We start from the raw sequence: 19,245 nt of genomic DNA, 5'->3' as shown, positions 1-19,245 counted from the left end.
CTGTACATTTTCTGTGTGAGTGGGAGAAGTCGCTCATTGTCGAAGATGACACGTACTGTCCATGGAGAATTTGTGTAGTAGCCGGTCGTTGACAGAGGAGTGTACATTTAGATTAGCAGTGTTTTGGCTAGGCATTCAGTCATTGGTACACCCACATGGCAGTGTTGTAGGCAAAATAACAGTTCCCATAGCCGCCTCCCCGAAATGCCTGCAGCAGGTATTGTAAATGGGCCTTGCTGTTGTCAACTGCATAAGTTTCACCCGTTGATAAAATATTTAGATGGTGGCAGTCCATTCAGAAAAGCAAAGGTGGCTATTTTAAATGGCTGAAAGTTGGTCAGATCTGTAGTCCAAAACAGCAGGCAGACTGTTGTTAGCCATGACATTGAATGTCCTATTGAATGTTGGATCAGCAGCCAGGTATCACAGATCTGTTGGTTTCTTGAGTGTCTTGAGTGTGGTGTGAATATAAAGACAGTATTGACCTTTTATATCATGAGGATATGGAACGGTAAAAGAGATGGGCTTGATAGTATTCAATGATGGAAACCACAGGAATATGCAAGTAGTGTGGACAGTGTGATTAGATGAAACTATGTTTGTATGGAACTGTTAGTCAAATGGCTAAACGTCAGAGTGAGCTTGGGTGTCCTATTAAGGTAACATTATCAATATTGTGTAGTATGATGCTTTTTAAATAGGTTAACTTTAATAGCCAATTAAATTATAGATTTTAGCATGTTATTTGCATGTTTATGTTGGCTTTAGATGTTTTAAACTCCGTAAGGTTTTGAAAAATCATTCAGAACATAGCAAAAGAAAATTAGCCACATGGCTAACACCAATGAGCAGCACATTTTCTTGGGGCCTGAGGGTAGAAGAGCGTCAACTTAGTCACAAAGGTGGAACCCGTAGCGAGGTATTCCCCACCTACTTGTGTGAGTTTTTTTGGTGCCTTGAGCACATAAAGGAAATGTATCCATGTTGATTGTTTCACTGGGCGAGTTGTCTTTTTTACAGGTGCAAATGTTGTATTGGAATTGTTCCTGTGTGAAAGTGAGAAAGAGCAGTGTGTAAATGTGTGAGTGAAAATTTCCCAGCCTTTACTTTCGGAAAATGTGTGGATGTGAAATTAGTCAAAGTAGGATGCAATGAATGAGCTAGCTGCTTGCCCCTTGTCTGCTTACCCACAGGCCTGGCATGGACCCCACAATTTGTGCGATCTGTCAAATTAAGTTTGCAGTAAGAAAGGGGGGTTTTTGGGACCCAGTTCATTCAAGGTTTCACAGAAAGATCAACCGCTGCTGCACATGTGCGCCTAACTGACCCTGATTTTTAAAACATGGCAGTGTGCAGAGACCTGCTAAATATGAGCCTATTTTCAAATTCCTGTAAAATTTACAGGAGAATGGTGATGTAAAGGCAAGTAGCGATTGTGGCAAAATGTGTGTAGATATATATACATGTGTATTCAGAAATAATCTAACGCGCATGCATCAGAATTGAATGAGGGGGTAACTGTGTGTGTAAGCATTATACCGCAGTTGGGTCCATATAGCTCTCGGGCTGAGGGTGGCCAGTGGTCCCCGCGTTTCAGTGTATATAAGCCACCCTTAGACCGAAGTTTCGGGTTAGTTGTTGGACAGAAACTTTATCTACTGTATATCTTAGGGCTCAAATGGCGGTTGTAAGAACCAGGGCAGTTGTAAAGGCTAGGGTAATATTTATGTGCATCTTTCTACATCACTACTTGCATCAATTCTTTCAAGCTTCCCTCAGTAAGCCTGGCCAAAGAGACTCTTTTCAAATGTAGTCTATATGACCAATGCATGTGACACACGCACATGCACATTCAACCCTTACCATGTTCATTTGTCCTAAAGTCTGAAGTTTGAATCCAGAGCATTACACAACAAACAAAGTAAATCCATTCAAAAATGTATGAATCACGAATACTACAGCTCAGAAATCTCACAGGTGACAGTGACACGTGCCAGAAACTAGACTGATAAACGTCTTACATGTATTTATGCTGTTTTTTCTTTGTATGCAAATTGAACATTTCCCCATTCAGTTTTAACGTATGAAAATTCAGTAAAAGCCTGTGACCGTGGGAAAAAAAAATGATGTCAAAATGCACGTGGAAATCAACATGTAAATATTACCTTAGACTTTACAACTCCCAAAACTAGGTTGTTGTATTTACGTGTAGCTTTCTACATCACTACTCAGACCCTTAGCTTCAAACAAACAGGGGCAGGGTGGAATTTTTCTCAGAAGGGCACTTTTTAGCACGAATAATACCTTTAAAGGGCACTATTTTCTGCTTGTGTCTTTAATAATTAAAACAGAAACTTGCAATTCTCAGTTTTCACATTTATATATGTTGTTCCTTGGATGTACTAACCATGTGGCAAAAAATATTTATCCCTGTTACAATTACAGTGGATACAGTGTTAAAGAGAGCAAACAAGATTTTCCCAAAAATAGAAGAATTGCAAAGTGTATGTTCATAGCAAGTGTTCTCTGCTTTAGAGGATTATCCTAACTGGTCAAATAATTTATAAAACTACTGATCGTTAGTGGGGCTTTATTTAGAGCCTTGAAAGAAAACCTAATGAAAAAAAGAGCTTTACTTCTGATTTTAAATTACAGACATTATTTACAGTTGCTAGTTGTAGTAAGTGACAAAATAAGATACCTTTGGCTTAAAATTATCAGTAAAACATTACACCTAATTGCTCTATGTCTGTGTGTATGCTTACTCCACACAAACTTGAAAATTTGTTATGAAGGCAACTCTTCTATTATCCAAGAGGAGCACTTTGACCTTTAGAATTTTTCTGCAGACAATGTACAAGAGTGGAAAATATTTACTAAATATAAATATATGATAACTCATATTTCTAGACTTATCATTGTTTAATAAAAACGCTGTATAAAGTTAACAAAAATCATGAAAATGTCAAGTATGCCCTTTTTTTCGCCCATTCAAATCCATAATGGAATACCCTCCTGGCAGATGAAGGAGAATGAACATATGATACATTGCGATAAAATTTCCTCTTTCACAACACTTGGTATTCAAGTATTATGTTCATATCAAGTCTCTGACTTGAAAACAACAATAATTTATAAGTATGAGTGTTTTCGCAGCGAAAAAGTCTAATCAGAGAATTGACACTGGCCCGACTGGGTGGGGTTGATCTTTTACAGCTGAGCTTAAACAACTCAACAAATCGAAAATACTCGTGACTTGCCTTATCTTAATCGTTTGTGGTAAATTGCAGTCTGTTCTAGTTTTAGTTTTAAACAAACAATGAGCACATGAAAATTTTATTGTCTGACTTTAGGAGCAGTTTGACAGACTCGACTGACTGCATGGAAAAATGAAAGTAGTAAAAACGAGGTTGTGGTGGGCGCATTTCTATTGGGCTTACTCATTGGTCCAGTTGAAGCAATTGTCCATGAGCGTCGCTGTTCTAATTGCATCTATCAAAAAATATTCTGCAAGACGGATCGGAAGCTAGAGACCATGTGATCTCCTGAGTAACAAATGGCGTGGGTGAAGAAAACAGTCCTCCCAACGTTATTGCATAGGAAAATGTCTTTTTTTGAATCGCTGTCAGCGATCTTGCGTCGCGTTGGATTTGTATAATTTCAAGTTTTCCAGAAAGTCTTGAGTATTTTTGCAGAGCTTTCGTGACATTATTTTGTACATCTAAGCCTTACTGGTCGCTAGCAAAGTGGCAAAAAGTGACCTTTTCTTCAACTCTTTAACATTGGGCGGCCATTTTATTTTAGACACGAAAGGGTGGTCACGTGACTTCCGACCTGTCTTGCAGAATGGTGGATACCTTTGACCTCTACCTGCCAAGCGTGAATTGATTTGGTAATAAATTTATGGTGGCCAGAAGACAGAAAATTAGATGTGACGGCTCAAAGAGGTGTCAGTGAACTACATCCCTCAATAAGCTTAAAACGAAGTTGAAGTTGGTAAACTGAACCAGTGCTTCAAACAAACAGATGTCATGAAAGTGGATTTTCGGTTCCGGTATAGTTGACAATATGCAGATAGGATTACTACAGTCTGGCCAGACAGGAGCCACTGGTTGTAGGGCTAAGCAACCCTTCCCCTGAGGGGCAGGGCAGATATTTATGGCCCTATAGAGGGACAGGGCGCATGTTGAAAGGGGCGGGGTGCTGCGCTCCTCTGCTTTGTGCAAGCGAGGGGTCTGCTATTTACGTCAATTCATTCATACTTTCCTGAATGATGCTGCATCTTTTCAAATTAGCTCTATATAGTGCTACACTACTGGGGAGAGCTATAGAACGTTCTTTTGATTCTCCTGCAGTAGCGCCAGAGCTCTGCCAACTTGCACCTCAGGCACTTTGTCATGTCTCCTACGAAATTACAGGCCAACACAGATATGCATGCTACAATTGCGGCGGCCTCACCTTCAATCCTTAGGAGATTACCAGCCTCGAAGATCATCGCCCCACGTTAAAACGAAAACAAAGCGATGATTATGGCAGCTCCCTGTCTTCTTATGCTATCACTTCTGGTTGTGAACTTGATGTCTATTATACTTGATGCCAAAAGCTTTTCTCTTTTCTTTCAAAAGTTTCATTTGGAGCAGCGTGACTCCATGACATGCTGGTATTGTTTTGGTTTTGGTTTTGGTTCAGATTCGTTATTTAATTATTTGCGTCACAACTGAAAGTGCTAGTAGTAGAAGAATATGGGAAGCCACCATAAACATGGTATCGTTTTCGTTTTAACGTGGGGCGATGGTCTTTAATGTGGGTCGAGCCTGGCAGTCTCCTAAGAAATGAAGGCGAAGCCACCGCGATTGTAGCACTGGTCTAGTGAAGGTGTAGAGTTGTCTAGAGCTATCTTCAGATGTTGTGCACGTCTGAATGAAAAGTATATGACATGCACATGTGCATTCAACCCTTATCAGAACTCGCTGTCTTCAAAAAGATTGAGTTTCCAAGCAACATTGGTAACACTACATTACCCACCTTGTCTTTTTGTTTCACCTACATCCAAGCTCTTAACATTCATTCTCTCCTCGTCCGCAGGTAGTTTTCTGCTTTTAAGCTCATTTTGAACAATATTTTGACAAACAGAGTCTTCATCACTTCTTCTCCGTTCAGGCTTTCACTTGTACCTGCTATTATGTGCGGACAGACTGCTTTTTGGCACACTTGTCATACACACTCCCTGAAACTCCTAATCATTTTTTGTGGAGCCACTTCTGACTATAACTGCTGCATGCCGTTAAGCTTTTTACAATATCTACTGCAAGTTCTAGCCAGAAAATTTGAACCAATTCAACCCTTACCATGTTCATTGTTTCACAACAACTCAAATGGTCTAGTGGTATAAGCATTCGGCTGTGGACCCTATATGGTGTCTGATGGAAGCTCAAATCCAGAGCTTTTCACAACAGACAAAAAACTAACACAGTAAAGTATGTTTGAGCGCAGAGCACTCTTTGATGACAATATCATGTGACAGAGGATGGTGTAAAAAAATGTCGTATTCATTCTGTATTTGTATTGTAAATCAAACATCTCCCCATTTATTTTTTAACCAATGAAAACTCAGTAAAAACATTTGACCATGGCCAAAAAATGACGTGGAAATCAACACGTAAATAACAACGTGGTCTTAATAAATCTCGGCTCAAATAGTTCATTATGATAAAGTGGGACAGACATTATTAGACTGTTATGTAACCTTAAGCAAGGATTCTAGATGGAGATAATTACTTTACTTTTCCATTCTGGAATGGCCTTGGGTTTCCCTGAGATCTTTCCTGTGCCCTGTTTCCTCCCACCATAATCATGATAATGCCGCTGGCTGCTGGCGTGTAATTGAGTATGGAGAAAAACGCTAATCAAATAAATAAATGAATACTTGTCTTCACTCAGACTGGCTGATTTATCATAGCTTTCAGTGCTTTTTTAGGGAATTATTTATGTTGTGATTGAGCATTTACAGCATTAAATGTAAACACTGCTATTAAAACTTGTGTCAACCAGTTACAATACATCAAAAAAGTGCTAGTGTGGCATAAAGGGCTGAAAGATTTTGTTTACAGCTGAACACACCTAAAGACATTTCAAACTGTAAAGCCTTAATTATATATGTATAGCTGTCACTTCTTGTCAAATGAAAAGCTCATTTCATTAAAAATGGCCAGTGCTGGAAACTCAGTTCTCTGATTGTTTCTTATTGTGGTGAACACCCTGTTATAGTCAGTTTGATCTTGGCTGTCTCTATAGTTAAGATTTACCTAATCAGATTTGTTGAGTAACGGAATATTCTTGAGTACAGCGTAAAACACCAATCAAATATATAAATAAAATTGTTGAGTATTGGTCAGAAACAAGCCTCATGATGGGGTCATTTAAGATCAAGGGTCGCCTGAATTGTCTGAATGTTCACCTGACTACAGGTAAGACCCTGCTGAAGTAAAGATGTACATTTACTTTGGGACAATCACTCAGGCAAGTGGCTTAAAAGGAATATTGTAGACATACTACCTTTATTGGAAGGAAATTTACTGTATTGAGGACAGTGTCCTGCAAAACTTCGTGAATGGTACTCGCAAATCTTAATGACGACTTTAATATGACACTGAGCCCCTCAGAGCTACATGCAGGAGGTGATAAATAACATGTAGCTAAATGGGCAAAGTACTGGTTTTTGGCAATTCATAAAGTTCAAAGCACTACATGACACTGAAACTATCATATTTGAAGGCTGGACACATTCTTATCGCTTTTCCAGAAGGACTTTTATACCTAAAAGCCATAATATAGAACCAGTCCCTCAGACTTCTTGCCTTTTATTATGAGATAATCTCTCATTGTACATACATTTTACATTTGTGAATAAACATTGATTTCAAGAAACAAGTTTTTTTTCTCAATTTTTTGCTAAAATCTCCTTTAATCCCTATCTCACTTGGGTTAAATTTCACCTCCAGTGCTTCGGTCACATGATCAAAGAGCACGCTGATGATGAGCTCGGAGCACCTATGACAAAACTATGAATATGGTATGATCTCATACACATCTAGATACCAACCTGTCAACACTCAGTCTCAGATTAACTGCATGCTACCAGGACATTATTCTCACCACCAACATTTGGCCCAGGAGTGATGCCAAATTGGTGTTATTGGCATTGATACAATTCCCTGTTAGCCAGTGCTCAGGGCAAAGCATTGCTGTTCCAAACTTTGAATAGAAAGAGATTTGAATAAGCCAGGTCACCATGGTTTTTCACATCAGGCTATTTGCACTTCCTGCTTGGTTATGTGAGAGCACCTATTCATTGCATGTTAAGAACAAATGAGCTTTTTCTGATCAGGCTGCTTCAGTGGCTTTGTACAATGGCGATGAGCTCTAGCGAGAGATCTGCCTAAACAGGATGGATGTCTTAGTCATTTAGCTTCACTTCAGCACCAAATTTAGATGTTAATTCTGGAGCTAACGTTTGTTGTTAATAAGTAAGTGGCTTTTTACCATTTACAGGTGGTAAGTCAGAACTAAAGAAACACAATTTGAGTTATGTTGTATAGGATTACCATTCCAAGATTACAAGTAAAGTTAACCATCAGTGGAGTCTATCTGAATAGATTCACTGTTTAATTTCAAAAATTTTGAGTGTGTTTATGCTGGGCTATTCACCAGCAACCTCCATCAAAACCACTTCGTTTTTCATCAGTAATTCCTTATATGGTTAAACCTGTGACGGCATCAAATAGTTGCATATTATGTAAAGATCTGCACATGTTGGAAGGAAAAGTTTGTAAATTGTATTGAGCCTGTTCCTTGTTTAAGGTTAAACATAATTGTTGATGCTGTTTTGTATTTCAGCGAAAAATACTTGATGGAAGTCTAGGGTTTGCAGCTGGTGTAAGTATGACTTGTCATTGCTCAACATGAACATAATTTTCTCTCCCTAAGAACGAGAAATTGAAGCAGTATTTATACTGACTTACACAGCTCAAGCCATACCAAGCTTAAGACACTAACCCCAAGGTAAAGGAAAATATTAAGCAGGCCAAGAAGAAGCACACTGTCTACCAAATGAATGAAAAAAGCATGATAGAATGAAAAAAAGGCAGCAAACATTTCCTGTACACACTTGTTAACAACTGCTGTCATGGGATCAAAACATGATAAAAGGCTTGTTGATATAGGCCTATATACTAAATCCAAATCTAAATCAGAAGACAAGAATTTCCCCTCCCCCATCTGTTTTTTATCTTGTGCTTTAATTACTAGCAGTATGTAGTAGTATAAGTCTGAAGTGTTTCTGTGCATGTTGCCAGCTGTTCTCATGATTGTTGTATTTCCTGGCACTAGCTTCTCTCCTCATGAAATCACAGATACATGTGTACTACAGAAACTGGAACCTTGTTGACTCTTTAATATAGCTGACTTTGTAGATGATCTGTGTAGAATTGAAACCAGGCATTAGTGAGTGATATTAGGTTAACTTTGTGCAATACAGCAGCAGAAATTGCCGTATGGCAATCCAAATGACCATTATTAGCTCTGGCTACATCTTCTTCATGGCAAACACTAGAGAATGTCACAAAGACGAATATCACTGCAGGCATTCTCCATAACTGAGTGGTGGTACAGAAGAATGTGTTATGGCCTATAGTGTCTAAAATCTAACACATGGTGGAGAGCATCTACTGTGGAGTGTGGAGATTTGCTTTTGATTTTGACAGGACTGTCTTTTAAATCTTGCATATTTGCTAGCTTTCAGGAACATAGGCATACACACAAATCTTTGGACATATACAGTATGGTCTGTTTTAATTTTAGAAGTGTGTTATCTGATTTTTATAAGTGTATTTACACCTGTATGCTCCTTATCTGTGGCACTCATTAGGTCCATTGAGATGTTTTGTTGTTGACAGGTGATGACTGCTGCCTCCTACTGGAGCCTGCTGGCCCCAGCCATAGAAATGGCAGAGCACTCTGGTTTGTACGGCCAGGAGGGACAGTGGGCCTTTCTACCAGTGGCTGTTGGCTTTAGCCTGGGTGCAGTTTTTGTCTATATGGCAGACATTTTAATGCCTTACTTGGTAAGGATGATTGAGATAGGAAACTTGTTTTATTAATTTGTGGGCTTTCTTTGCTCGAAGTGAGATTTGTTCTTTCATCATGGAGTTGCATTTCCTTGATGCTTCAAGATGTACCTAAATGCACATGTAAATTTATGTAGCATGTGGGTAGCTACTGTCACAATTCTGCAAAGTGATATGTTCTGCTTGCTTGTGTTCACATGTAAGTATTTCAGTTTTAATAAATCGTCATCATCTCTGAAGATAGTTTAAAAGACACATTTATTCAACCTATGCCTTAAATGAAAGAGCTTTACAATATGTATGAAAATAATTCTATTTTCTTTTTGTTTTCATCACAAACATTGTTAACATCGTCATTTTCTAATGAAAGCTCCGGTTTGGGGAACAATACATTGAAAGCCCCGGCATGTTTTAGGCTTGTCCAGTGAAAATCCTCCTTTTCGCTCCTTTTCCTTTAATGAAGTTGAAATGTAAGAGCCAACTCTAAGTAGTTGATTTGATATTAGTCTGCTGTGTCAAACTGTGACCGGGAATCACTGTACTTAGTCATTTTTCTTGATATATTGATAGGTGTAATCTACATGTAGTCTGCCATACCTGCTTAATGCTTAATTAATCTGTAGTTGCAAAATACTGATAAATTGCATCTTACCTTGAAAAAATACTTGACAGCCTTGTGACCATAATGTGTGGCTGTCTTTCAGTCCCCAGGAGTCACTCCGACAAGTCTGGCATTGTCTGTAGAACATAATCCCAAGCTCCTGAAGGATGGTGACATTCCATACGAGGTGTCTGTACAGGGCGATGGACCAGACAGCACTGGTAAGGATAGCCCTGAACGCTCAGTCTGGCTGATGAGGTGGGAATGTGGGTAGAGGAAGTGAGGTGTGTGTGCAGGGCGATGAACCAGACACCACTGGTAAGGATAGCCCTGAACCCTCAGTCTAGCTGATGAGGTGGGAATGTGGGTAGAGGAAGTGAGGTGTGTGTACAGGGTGATGAACCAGAGACTGTAGGTAAGGATGGCCCTGAAACCTCAGTCTGGCTGATGAGGTGGGAATGTTGGTAGGGGAAGTGAGGTGTGTGTACAGGGCGATAAACCAGAGACCATGGGTAAGGATGGCCCTGAACCCTCAGTCTGGCTGATGAGGTGGGAATGTGGGTAGAGGAAGTGAGGTGTGTGTACAGGGTGATGAATCAGAGACCGTAGGTAAGGATGGCCCTGAAACCTCAGTCTGGCTGATGAGGTGGGAATATGGGTAGGGGAAATGAGTTGTGTGTGCAGGGTGCAACAGGAGACCATGGGTAAGGATGGCCCTGAACCCTCAGTCTGGCTGATGAGGTGGGAGTGTGGGTAGGGGAAGTGAGGTGTGTGCACAGGGTGATGAACCAGAGACCATGGGTAAGGATGGCCCTGAACGCTCAGTCTGGCTGATGAGGTGGGAATGTTGGTAGGGGAAGTGAGGTGTGTGTACAGGGTGATGAACCAGAGACCATGGGTAAGGATTGTTGTGACTCTCAGTCTGGCTGATGAGGTGGGAATGTGGGTAGGGGAAGTGAGGTGTGTGTACAGGGTGATGAACCAGAGACCGTAGGAAAGGATGGCCCTGAAACCTCAGCCTGGCTGATGAGGTGGGAATGTTGGTAGGGGAAGTGAGGTGTGTGTGCAGGGCGATGAGCCAGAGACCATGGGTAAGGATTGTTGTGACCGTCAGTCTGGCTGATGAGGTGGGAATATGGGTAGGGGAAATGAGGTGTGTGTGCAGGGCGATGGGTAAGGATGGCCCTGAACGCTCAGTCTGGCTGATGAGGTGGGAATGTGGGTAGGGGAAGTGAGGTGTGTGTACAGGGCGATGAACCAGAGACCATGGGTAAGGATGGCCCTGAACCCTCAGTCTGGCTGATGAGGTGGGAAGGTGGGTAGGGGAAGTGAGGTGTGTGTACGGGGCGATGGGTAAGGATGGCCCTGAACTCTCAGTCTGGCTGATGAGGTGGGAATGTTGGTAGGGGAAGTGAGGTGTGTGTACAGGGCGATGAACCAGAGACCATGGGTAAGGATGGCCCTGAACCCTCAGTCTGGCTGATGAGGCGGGAGTGTGGGTAGGGGAAGTGAGGTGTGTGTGCAGGGCGATGAACCAGAGACCATGGGTAAGGATTGTTGTGACTCTCAGTCTGGCTGATGAGGTGGGAATGTTGGTAGGGGAAGTGAGGTGTGTGTGCAGGGCGATGAACCAGAGACCATGGGTAAGGATGGCCCTGAACCCTCAGTCTGGCTGATGAGGCGGGAGTGTGGGTAGGGGAAGTGAGGTGTGTGTGCAGGGCGATGAACCAGAGACCATGGGTAAGGATTGTTGTGACCCTCAGTCTGGCTGATGAGATGGGAATATGGGTAGGGGAAATGAGGTGTGTGTGCAGGGCGATGAACCAGAGACCATGGGTAAGGATGGCCCGGAACCCTCAGTCTGGCTGATGAGATGGGAATGTTGGTAGGGGAAGTGAGGTGTGTGTACAGGGTGATGAACCAGAGACCATGGGTAAGGATGGCCCTGAAACCTCAGTCTGGCTGATGAGGTGGGAATGTTGGTAGGGGAAGTGAGGTGTGTGTACAGGGCGATAAACCAGAGACCATGGGTAAGGATGGCCCTGAACCCTCAGTCTGGCTGATGAGGTGGGAATGTGGGTAGAGGAAGTGAGGTGTGTGTACAGGGTGATGAATCAGAGACCGTAGGTAAGGATGGCCCTGAAACCTCAGTCTGGCTGATGAGGTGGGAATATGGGTAGGGGAAATGAGGTGTGTGTGCAGGGTGCAACAGGAGACCATGGGTAAGGATGGCCCTGAACCCTCAGTCTGGCTGATGAGGTGGGAGTGTGGGTAGGGGAAGTGAGGTGTGTGTGCAGGGCGATGAACCAGAGACCATGGGTAAGGATTGTTGTGACTCTCAGTCTGGCTGATGAGGTGGGAAGGTGGGTAGGGGAAATGAGGTGTGTGTACAAGGGGATGAACCAGAGATCGTGGGTAAGGATTGTTGTGACTCTCAGTCTGGCTGATGAGGTGGGAAGGTGGGTAGGGGAAGTGAGGTGTGTGTACAGAGAGATGAATCAGAGACAATGGGTAAGGATGAATAAAAAACAAAAAACTCCAAGTGCAGAGGAGTCCTATTTGTGGGGTGCTAAGCTGGCATGGTGTTCCCAGTAAGTTGTCTTGTTTTCTGAAAATTTCCGACCTTTGATGGAGAATATTTCTAATACGTATTGATGGGTCTATTAACAGATATAAAATATGCCTCAAAAACAAGACTTAATTTTTAATGAACTTTCTTTATTTGTGTAAAGCAATAATCTTCGTTTTAGAGTTTCTTTTCATGTATCTTTTTAACGAAATAAAAACATGCAGATGTGGTTTGACTGTTTGGGAACTCACTCACTGATATACTCCCAATTTTCACTGTTAAGAAGATTGTACAGGTATGTGCTATCCCATTGGGTATTTGTCATGAAATGTACTTTTTCTGGCGCAGATCTACAGAATTACACTCGAAAATTAACCAAACTTGGTCAATCAAGCTGATGTCAAAAATCCATTTTTCACGTTCAGGTGGTTGCAGCTTTAAGTTAGAAGGTCAGGTTCCAGGCTCTGTTTCCTTTTATCGTAATGCTAGCTGCCATCATATAAGTGAAACATTCTTGAGCACAATTAAATCACCAGTCAGACAAATACATGTAAATCTGTTTTATTAAAATAAATAATATCTGTTATTATGTTTCCGTCTCTGGCAGTTAGTTGTTCAGTAGAAGATTACAGTGGCACTAAGCGACGACGCCCCCAGTCCTGGCGAGAAGCAGCCTCAAATCACGATGAGTCAAATTCTATAGGTGACAAACAAGAAACTTTGTCAACCAGTCAATCTGTCAGCTGGAAAAGGATATTTTTGTTAATTATAGCCATCACAATTCATAACATTCCAGGTAAGAAGCTGCAAACAACATGTAAATAGAGGTAATTGCATATATGTAATTGCCTGTGTAAATCTTTCAACACAAATATTTTGGACTTAATTAGATTTGATATTTAATTTGAATATTTGAGTTAATTATGAATGTATTTAAGATGAAGAAGCGAGATATTTAACATGTTTCTGTATTGTTTTTAATAAACAGAAGGCCTTGCTGTGGGTGTTGGGTTTGGTGCCATAGGGAAAACAAAAGCTGCAACATTTGAAAATGCCAGGTGAGCATGAATAGATCTTATTAGATGTTGAAATATAGCTGTACATCAGTAAAATTGATTATAATCTAATACCTTTTTCATGAAGTGTGTGTAAGTGAAGTTGTTAAAACATTATAATGATATCTTTTCTGTTTTTTAAAGTATTTGATTGGTGTTTTATGCTGTACTCAAGAATATTTCACTTACATGTGTACGACAGTGACAAGCGTTATGGTAGGAGGGAGCCGGGCAGAGCCTGTCAGGAACCCATGAACATCCATAGATTGCCGACAGACATTCCCACATGTGGCTGGAGAGGAAGCCAGCCTGAGCTGGACTTGAACTCACACTAGAATATTATGTCTACTGGTACATGACACAGCTAAACAGACCAAACATACAACTACTACTAACAGCGCCATCTGTGGTGTCACCTCTACATACTTGAATTAGTTATGTTTTGTTTTTATTTGATCAATACATGATGACCCAGTTTACTGTTAAGAGGCCATGTAGCATGTGTGGGTGTGCAGTGGCTAGACTAGGTAACGGAAAATGGACCATGTATAATGCTACAATGGCCAATTGTGTGAGAAACATTTTTGTTTGGCATTGAAAGGTTGATTTTTCATTATCTTATACTCGGAAATGTCAATGAAATAGTACTGCTGACAGTTGAATGCTCTTGTATTGAAACAAGCTTGCAGAAGTATGATCATGAGTAGATAGAGACAGCTACACAACTGAATATCTCATCTTTTTATGGATCTCTTTACTGGACAAAATGACCTCCAAAGGCCTAAACAAACTTGAGATGGACATCGACTGTTCATGTAGCAGACAGTATCCATTTTAGACCACTTGTTTGCAGGCTTATGGGGATCTGTACCCAATATTTTAATTACTGATTAATTATTTATGAAATGAGTATTGATTATGCAATGACCACTCTCCAGTATTCCCATGTTGTTCTTCACAAGTAGAAGTCATCTAGTATTCATGACTGACACATTCATTGTATTGCAACACCAATCACCAAGACCATCATACAGCATTCAAACCAAATACTTCATTGCCAAAGGCCATCACATAGCATTCAAACCAAATATTTCATTGCCAAAGGCCATCATATAGCATTAAAACCAAATACTTCATTGCCAAAGGTCATCAACTTTTATTTATTTGATTGATGTTTTACGCTGTTCTCAAGAATATTTCACTTATACGGCGGCTATCATTGTGGTGGTTGGAAACCAGGCAGAGCCTGAGGGAAACCCATGACCATCAGCAGGTTGCTGATAGACCTCCGTATGTATGGGCAGAGAGGAAGCCAGCATGAACTGGACTTGAACTCGCAGTGACCGCATGGTTGGCAGGCTCCTGGGTCATTCCACAAGACACAAGTAATACACAACGTCGCCAGTGTTTAAGCAGAAATGACATCTTTGTGTAGCCTGTCAAGGCTCAAATCTCTCTCTACCATGGTCCAGTATTCACACTCGGTCTTTTAGTTTTGTGACAGTGGCTGTCATCCGTCATACCTTTGCACTTATGCGCATGGGGTCTAGGGGTAGAAAAAATGGAAACCTCAGCCATGTAGGTAAGCTTGACATGCAGCTAACATAGAGCTCTTATATGTGGTACCGGCAAACAGAACAGGTTCTCCTCATTTATGATATAATTTAGTTTGTTTTGGCAGTGTTATTGTTGATGCAGCTGTTGTTAAATATATAAATATATTTTTACACATTAAAATATTATATACAGTATTAAAGACAAACTATATTAAACGTGTTGGTTACTTACTTTTCTTTGTGATTTTCATGATGTTATCATGTTCGCGTCAAAGGAGTTTAATGTTTGTAACATACCTGACCACATTCTCACCTACATGTATATGGTATTAATTCATTCATTCATTTGTGCCCAATCACACCCAATTCATCACTAATAATCATCGAGCTGTCAGGTGTATGCTTTTATCACCAATGATGATTTTCCAGGAATCAGATGTAATCTTTCATCATCAGTAACTGAAACATTTATTTCCAGCCTTTCATCAGCAGCATCCAACAAGTATTTGTAACTATTGATCAGGCTTTACACCCTGTTCTTCATCACCATTTAGTTTCATATCTAGCCTTCCATCACCAATCATCATCCAACATTCACCATTTACCTGTTGTCACTGGGACCAAGCAGACTTTGCCATCTGTTAACATCATTCCTTATTTACACCTAGTCCTCTAGTCTTCTATTACATGTACCATCATTCAACATTTGCACCTAGTCCTCTGGTCTTCTATTACATGTACCATCATTCAACATTTACACCTAGTCCTCTAATCTTCTATTACATGTACCATCATTCAACATTTACACCTAGTCCTCTAGTCTTCCATTACATGTACCATCATTCAACATTTACACCTAGTCCTTTAGTCTTCTATTACATATACCATCATTCAGCATTTACACCTAGTCCTCTAGTCTTCTATTACATGTACTATCATTCAACATTTACACATAATCCTCTAGTCTTCTATTACAGGTACAATCATTCAGCATTTACACAGTCCTTCATATTAATATTCTTGGCATGGTCTAATGCTCACTTTATTGTCATTTTACTTGTTTATTTTTTTGCATATTAATTCAATATTAACTAATCACCATTTATGTTCATTTTTTATCTTCCACAGAAATCTTGCAATTGGGATAGGTATTCAGAATTTCCCAGAAGGCCTAGCTGTTAGTTTACCATTGCGAGGGGCTGGTATGTCAGTATGGAAGAGTTTCTGGTAAGAGAAGTGCGTGATTTGACATTTTCACAGCTGTAGACTGTCATTTAAGTGACATATATCTGAGTTTGGAGTAAAACCTATATCAAATAATAAATTAAAGCAAAAAAGGAACAAATCTCTAAAATCAACTGGTTGATTTGCAGATTTTATATTTGAAAGTCTGCCAGTTCAGAGGCCAGTCTGGTTAAGGTCAAATTTATTGGATTGTTCATCAAGTCCATGTAAGTGTGTAGGTATTTAAATAGCTGTCCTCTGAATTACCTCCCTTGTCAACATGACAGCAGCAATAACGTAATGGGAGGTCAGATTTTGAAGCGTGAAACTACGAAAAGTGTGACCTTAATGGAATAGGCCTATGCAAACAATGTATAGGTTATGTTAAAACTAACAGTTATTATCTGATCATGACATCAGTCGCTGAGTCACAGAAATGTTGACAGATCTTGAATAAAGTCCAGGTTTTTTAAGATCAGGTGGAATATACATATTTCACTGAGTTCTTCAAAGCTGGTTTTTGTAGATTTGCATCAGTTTCATCCGAGGAGTTTTAAACTTCCTCTCCATTACTTATAAATATTAAATTTTATATATATGCTTATCCTGGGTGTTTTAAATCAGTTTACAAATTAAAGTCTTGAAGGTATGTCTTCACCTAGTTTATGCAGCTTTACCATTGAAACTCCCCATTAACCATTTTCAGAGGTCCCAATTAAGCAGGGCTAACTTCTCAAAATGCGCCTTTTCAAGGGAGGTAATTTTGGTGTTTCCATATCGTGATTTTTGTTTTATGTGTTGTTTATGGGCATTATTAACTGTAGCGTTGTGTTCTACACATGGATACTGTATTTTCTACACATGGATACTGTATTTTCTGTGTAACTTGTATATCAGGTATGGGCAGTTGAGTGGGATGGTGGAGCCTATAGCTGGAATCCTTGGGGCCTTTGCTGTGGTCATCGCAGAACCTGTGCTGCCATATGCACTCGCCTTTGCTGCAGGGGCTATGATATATGTTGTGATGGATGATATTGTGCCTGAGGCTCAAACATGGTAATATCATCTTTTCTGTTTTGGACCTTCAAAGTCATGTGACCAATAGCAAGTTTATAAAAGTACATGTATGTTATTACCAATATAGGCAGCAAAGCAGTTGAGATAACTCAACAATAAGATTTTCATAGATTAATACATAATTAATATTTAATTCTTCACATTTATAAATGATTTACAAGGGTATTCAGGTTTATTGGTAAACTTGACTGAAAGTACTGCTTTTCTGAGGCCACTTTCATAAAACTTTGTGCTAAGTCCTATTTCTCATAACTTTTTTCATAAAAGATGCTGTCTAGATTAAACTTCATATCATATTTGAGAAAAGTTATCCTCTTGATGTAAAGCGGGAGTCAAGATAGCAACAGCTGGATTCAGTCTTGCAAGCTTATTGATCAGGAACTTGTTCACTGTGGTTAAACCAAAGGGTTTGGCAGATGAGTTGTAATCTAGCCTCTTGGGTTCTATGAATGAGACCTTTCATTCAGGGATACTGCAGGGTATACTTTCTGAACATGCATTTTCTTGTATTTGTGACAGACACATGCACATCTTGAATGTGATATGTTTATGTAATACTGTCTCAATGTTTGCTAGCTAAAGTTAACTTAGAAAAAATTGTTAGTTTTTTGTCTAACGTTAGGACTGATATGGGCATAATTTGAAAATTGGTGATGTACAATTTCATTGAGAGGAGAGCAAACAAATTTTCTGATGAATTGGGCTTACAGATCGTCCTATTTCTACAGTTACATTTGATGACTTTTTTGTAAAATGGACTTCGCAGTTTTTGTTTGTGGCATATAGATTTGCCATTCATTGCTTGACAGTTGTGGAACACAGTGCAGTGTGAGGACCAAATTACAACTGAACCTAAACCAGTGCAGAATCTTCTGATTTTAACTGTAGCAAGCTACCATAAAATTACCACATGTATATTTTGAGTCTTTCTTATCTCATGGTTGGACATGAGAGCTATGTTCCAAGTTTAGTCATCTTTTTCCTAAGTCCAGTTCTTGATGACTCAGAAAACATTAAACACAACTGAAATAAATAATTTAAGGAACATTGTATTCTTCATTGATTTGAAAACATTTTGTGCTATGTCTGAAACAAGGGAGGCAATCTCTTGTGGGTTTTTGTGTTATGCCTTTGGATGGGACATAACTCTGCATCAGTCTACAGGGACGTAATCATTGATTTAACACAAGTGAGGAGACCAAGGTTCACTTAATGATGGTACATTAACATAATGCTGCACTAATAATTGAAAACAGAAAAACAAAAATAGTCACTGTAATACTTCATTATTTTCGCATTTTTGCATGGTGTTTATTTAAGCATATATTCAGAGCATTACTCTATTGAGACTGATAAATAAGAAGTTCAGTGAAACCCTGAAATTGGCCAGCCCAATCAGTGATGTTATATCTCCAAAAACAAATTACCATAAAGTTGCATAAGCCCCACTGAAAATTGCTTTTTCATATGAAGAATTAGGGTAGCGATCGATATAAATACTTAATTCTTTAATAGACAATAGAAAGTATTTACCTAAACAAACCAGAAAATTAAATTGGGATATCATGAATGTGTATGGTGATGTGAAAAGGTTTATGTCCCACAGCATCTGGTGTTTTTCAGTGAATTGAGGGGCCTCCGTGGCTCAGTTGGTTAGCGTGCTAGCGCAGCGTAATGACCCAGGAGTCTCTCACCAATGCGGTCGCTATGAGTTCAAGTCCAGCTCATGCTGGCTTCGTCTCCGGCCGTATGTGGGAAGGTCTGTCGGCAACCTGTGGATGGTTGTGAGTTTCCCGCGGGCTGTGCCCTGTTTCCACTCACATAATATTGGTCGCCGTCGTATAAGTGAAATATTCCTGATTAGGGCGTAAAATACCAATCAAATCAAATCAAATCTTCAGTGAATTATCTCCCTTCATCTATAGTGCTCAAATAAACAAACATGTAAATCACTCTCCTCATAAATAGGTAAATTAAACAACCTCTGATGATATTGCTGATGTAAAAGCAGTATGAATTCATTTAAAAATTGAGCTGT

At 39.9% G+C, this 19,245-nt stretch overlaps 1 protein-coding gene across 2 annotated transcripts in view; it reads left to right on the top strand.

Annotated features, from left to right (window-relative positions):
- Window positions 1-19,245, top strand: part of LOC135466992 (zinc transporter ZIP11-like) — an 87,858-nt gene that overhangs the window by 1,935 nt on the left and 66,678 nt on the right. For both annotated transcript variants that reach the window (XR_010444161.1, XM_064744749.1), the window contains exons 2-8: window positions 7,897-7,935; window positions 8,955-9,122; window positions 9,830-9,947; window positions 12,903-13,091; window positions 13,284-13,353; window positions 16,035-16,133; window positions 17,028-17,186. Coding sequence is in view for 1 of the 2 variants with exons in the window: in XM_064744749.1 (XP_064600819.1) it covers window positions 7,897-7,935; window positions 8,955-9,122; window positions 9,830-9,947; window positions 12,903-13,091; window positions 13,284-13,353; window positions 16,035-16,133; window positions 17,028-17,186 (842 nt within the window). In the remaining variant the exon portion in view is untranslated. The remainder of the gene's footprint in view (window positions 1-7,896; window positions 7,936-8,954; window positions 9,123-9,829; window positions 9,948-12,902; window positions 13,092-13,283; window positions 13,354-16,034; window positions 16,134-17,027; window positions 17,187-19,245) is intronic.

The sequence above is a fragment of the Liolophura sinensis genome, chromosome 1, assembly GCF_032854445.1.
Source record: "Liolophura sinensis isolate JHLJ2023 chromosome 1, CUHK_Ljap_v2, whole genome shotgun sequence".
Classification (NCBI taxonomy): Eukaryota; Metazoa; Mollusca; class Polyplacophora; order Chitonida; family Chitonidae; genus Liolophura; species Liolophura sinensis.
The sequence above is the reverse complement of the archived record's forward strand: the minus strand, read 5'-3'. Positions and strand labels throughout refer to the sequence as shown.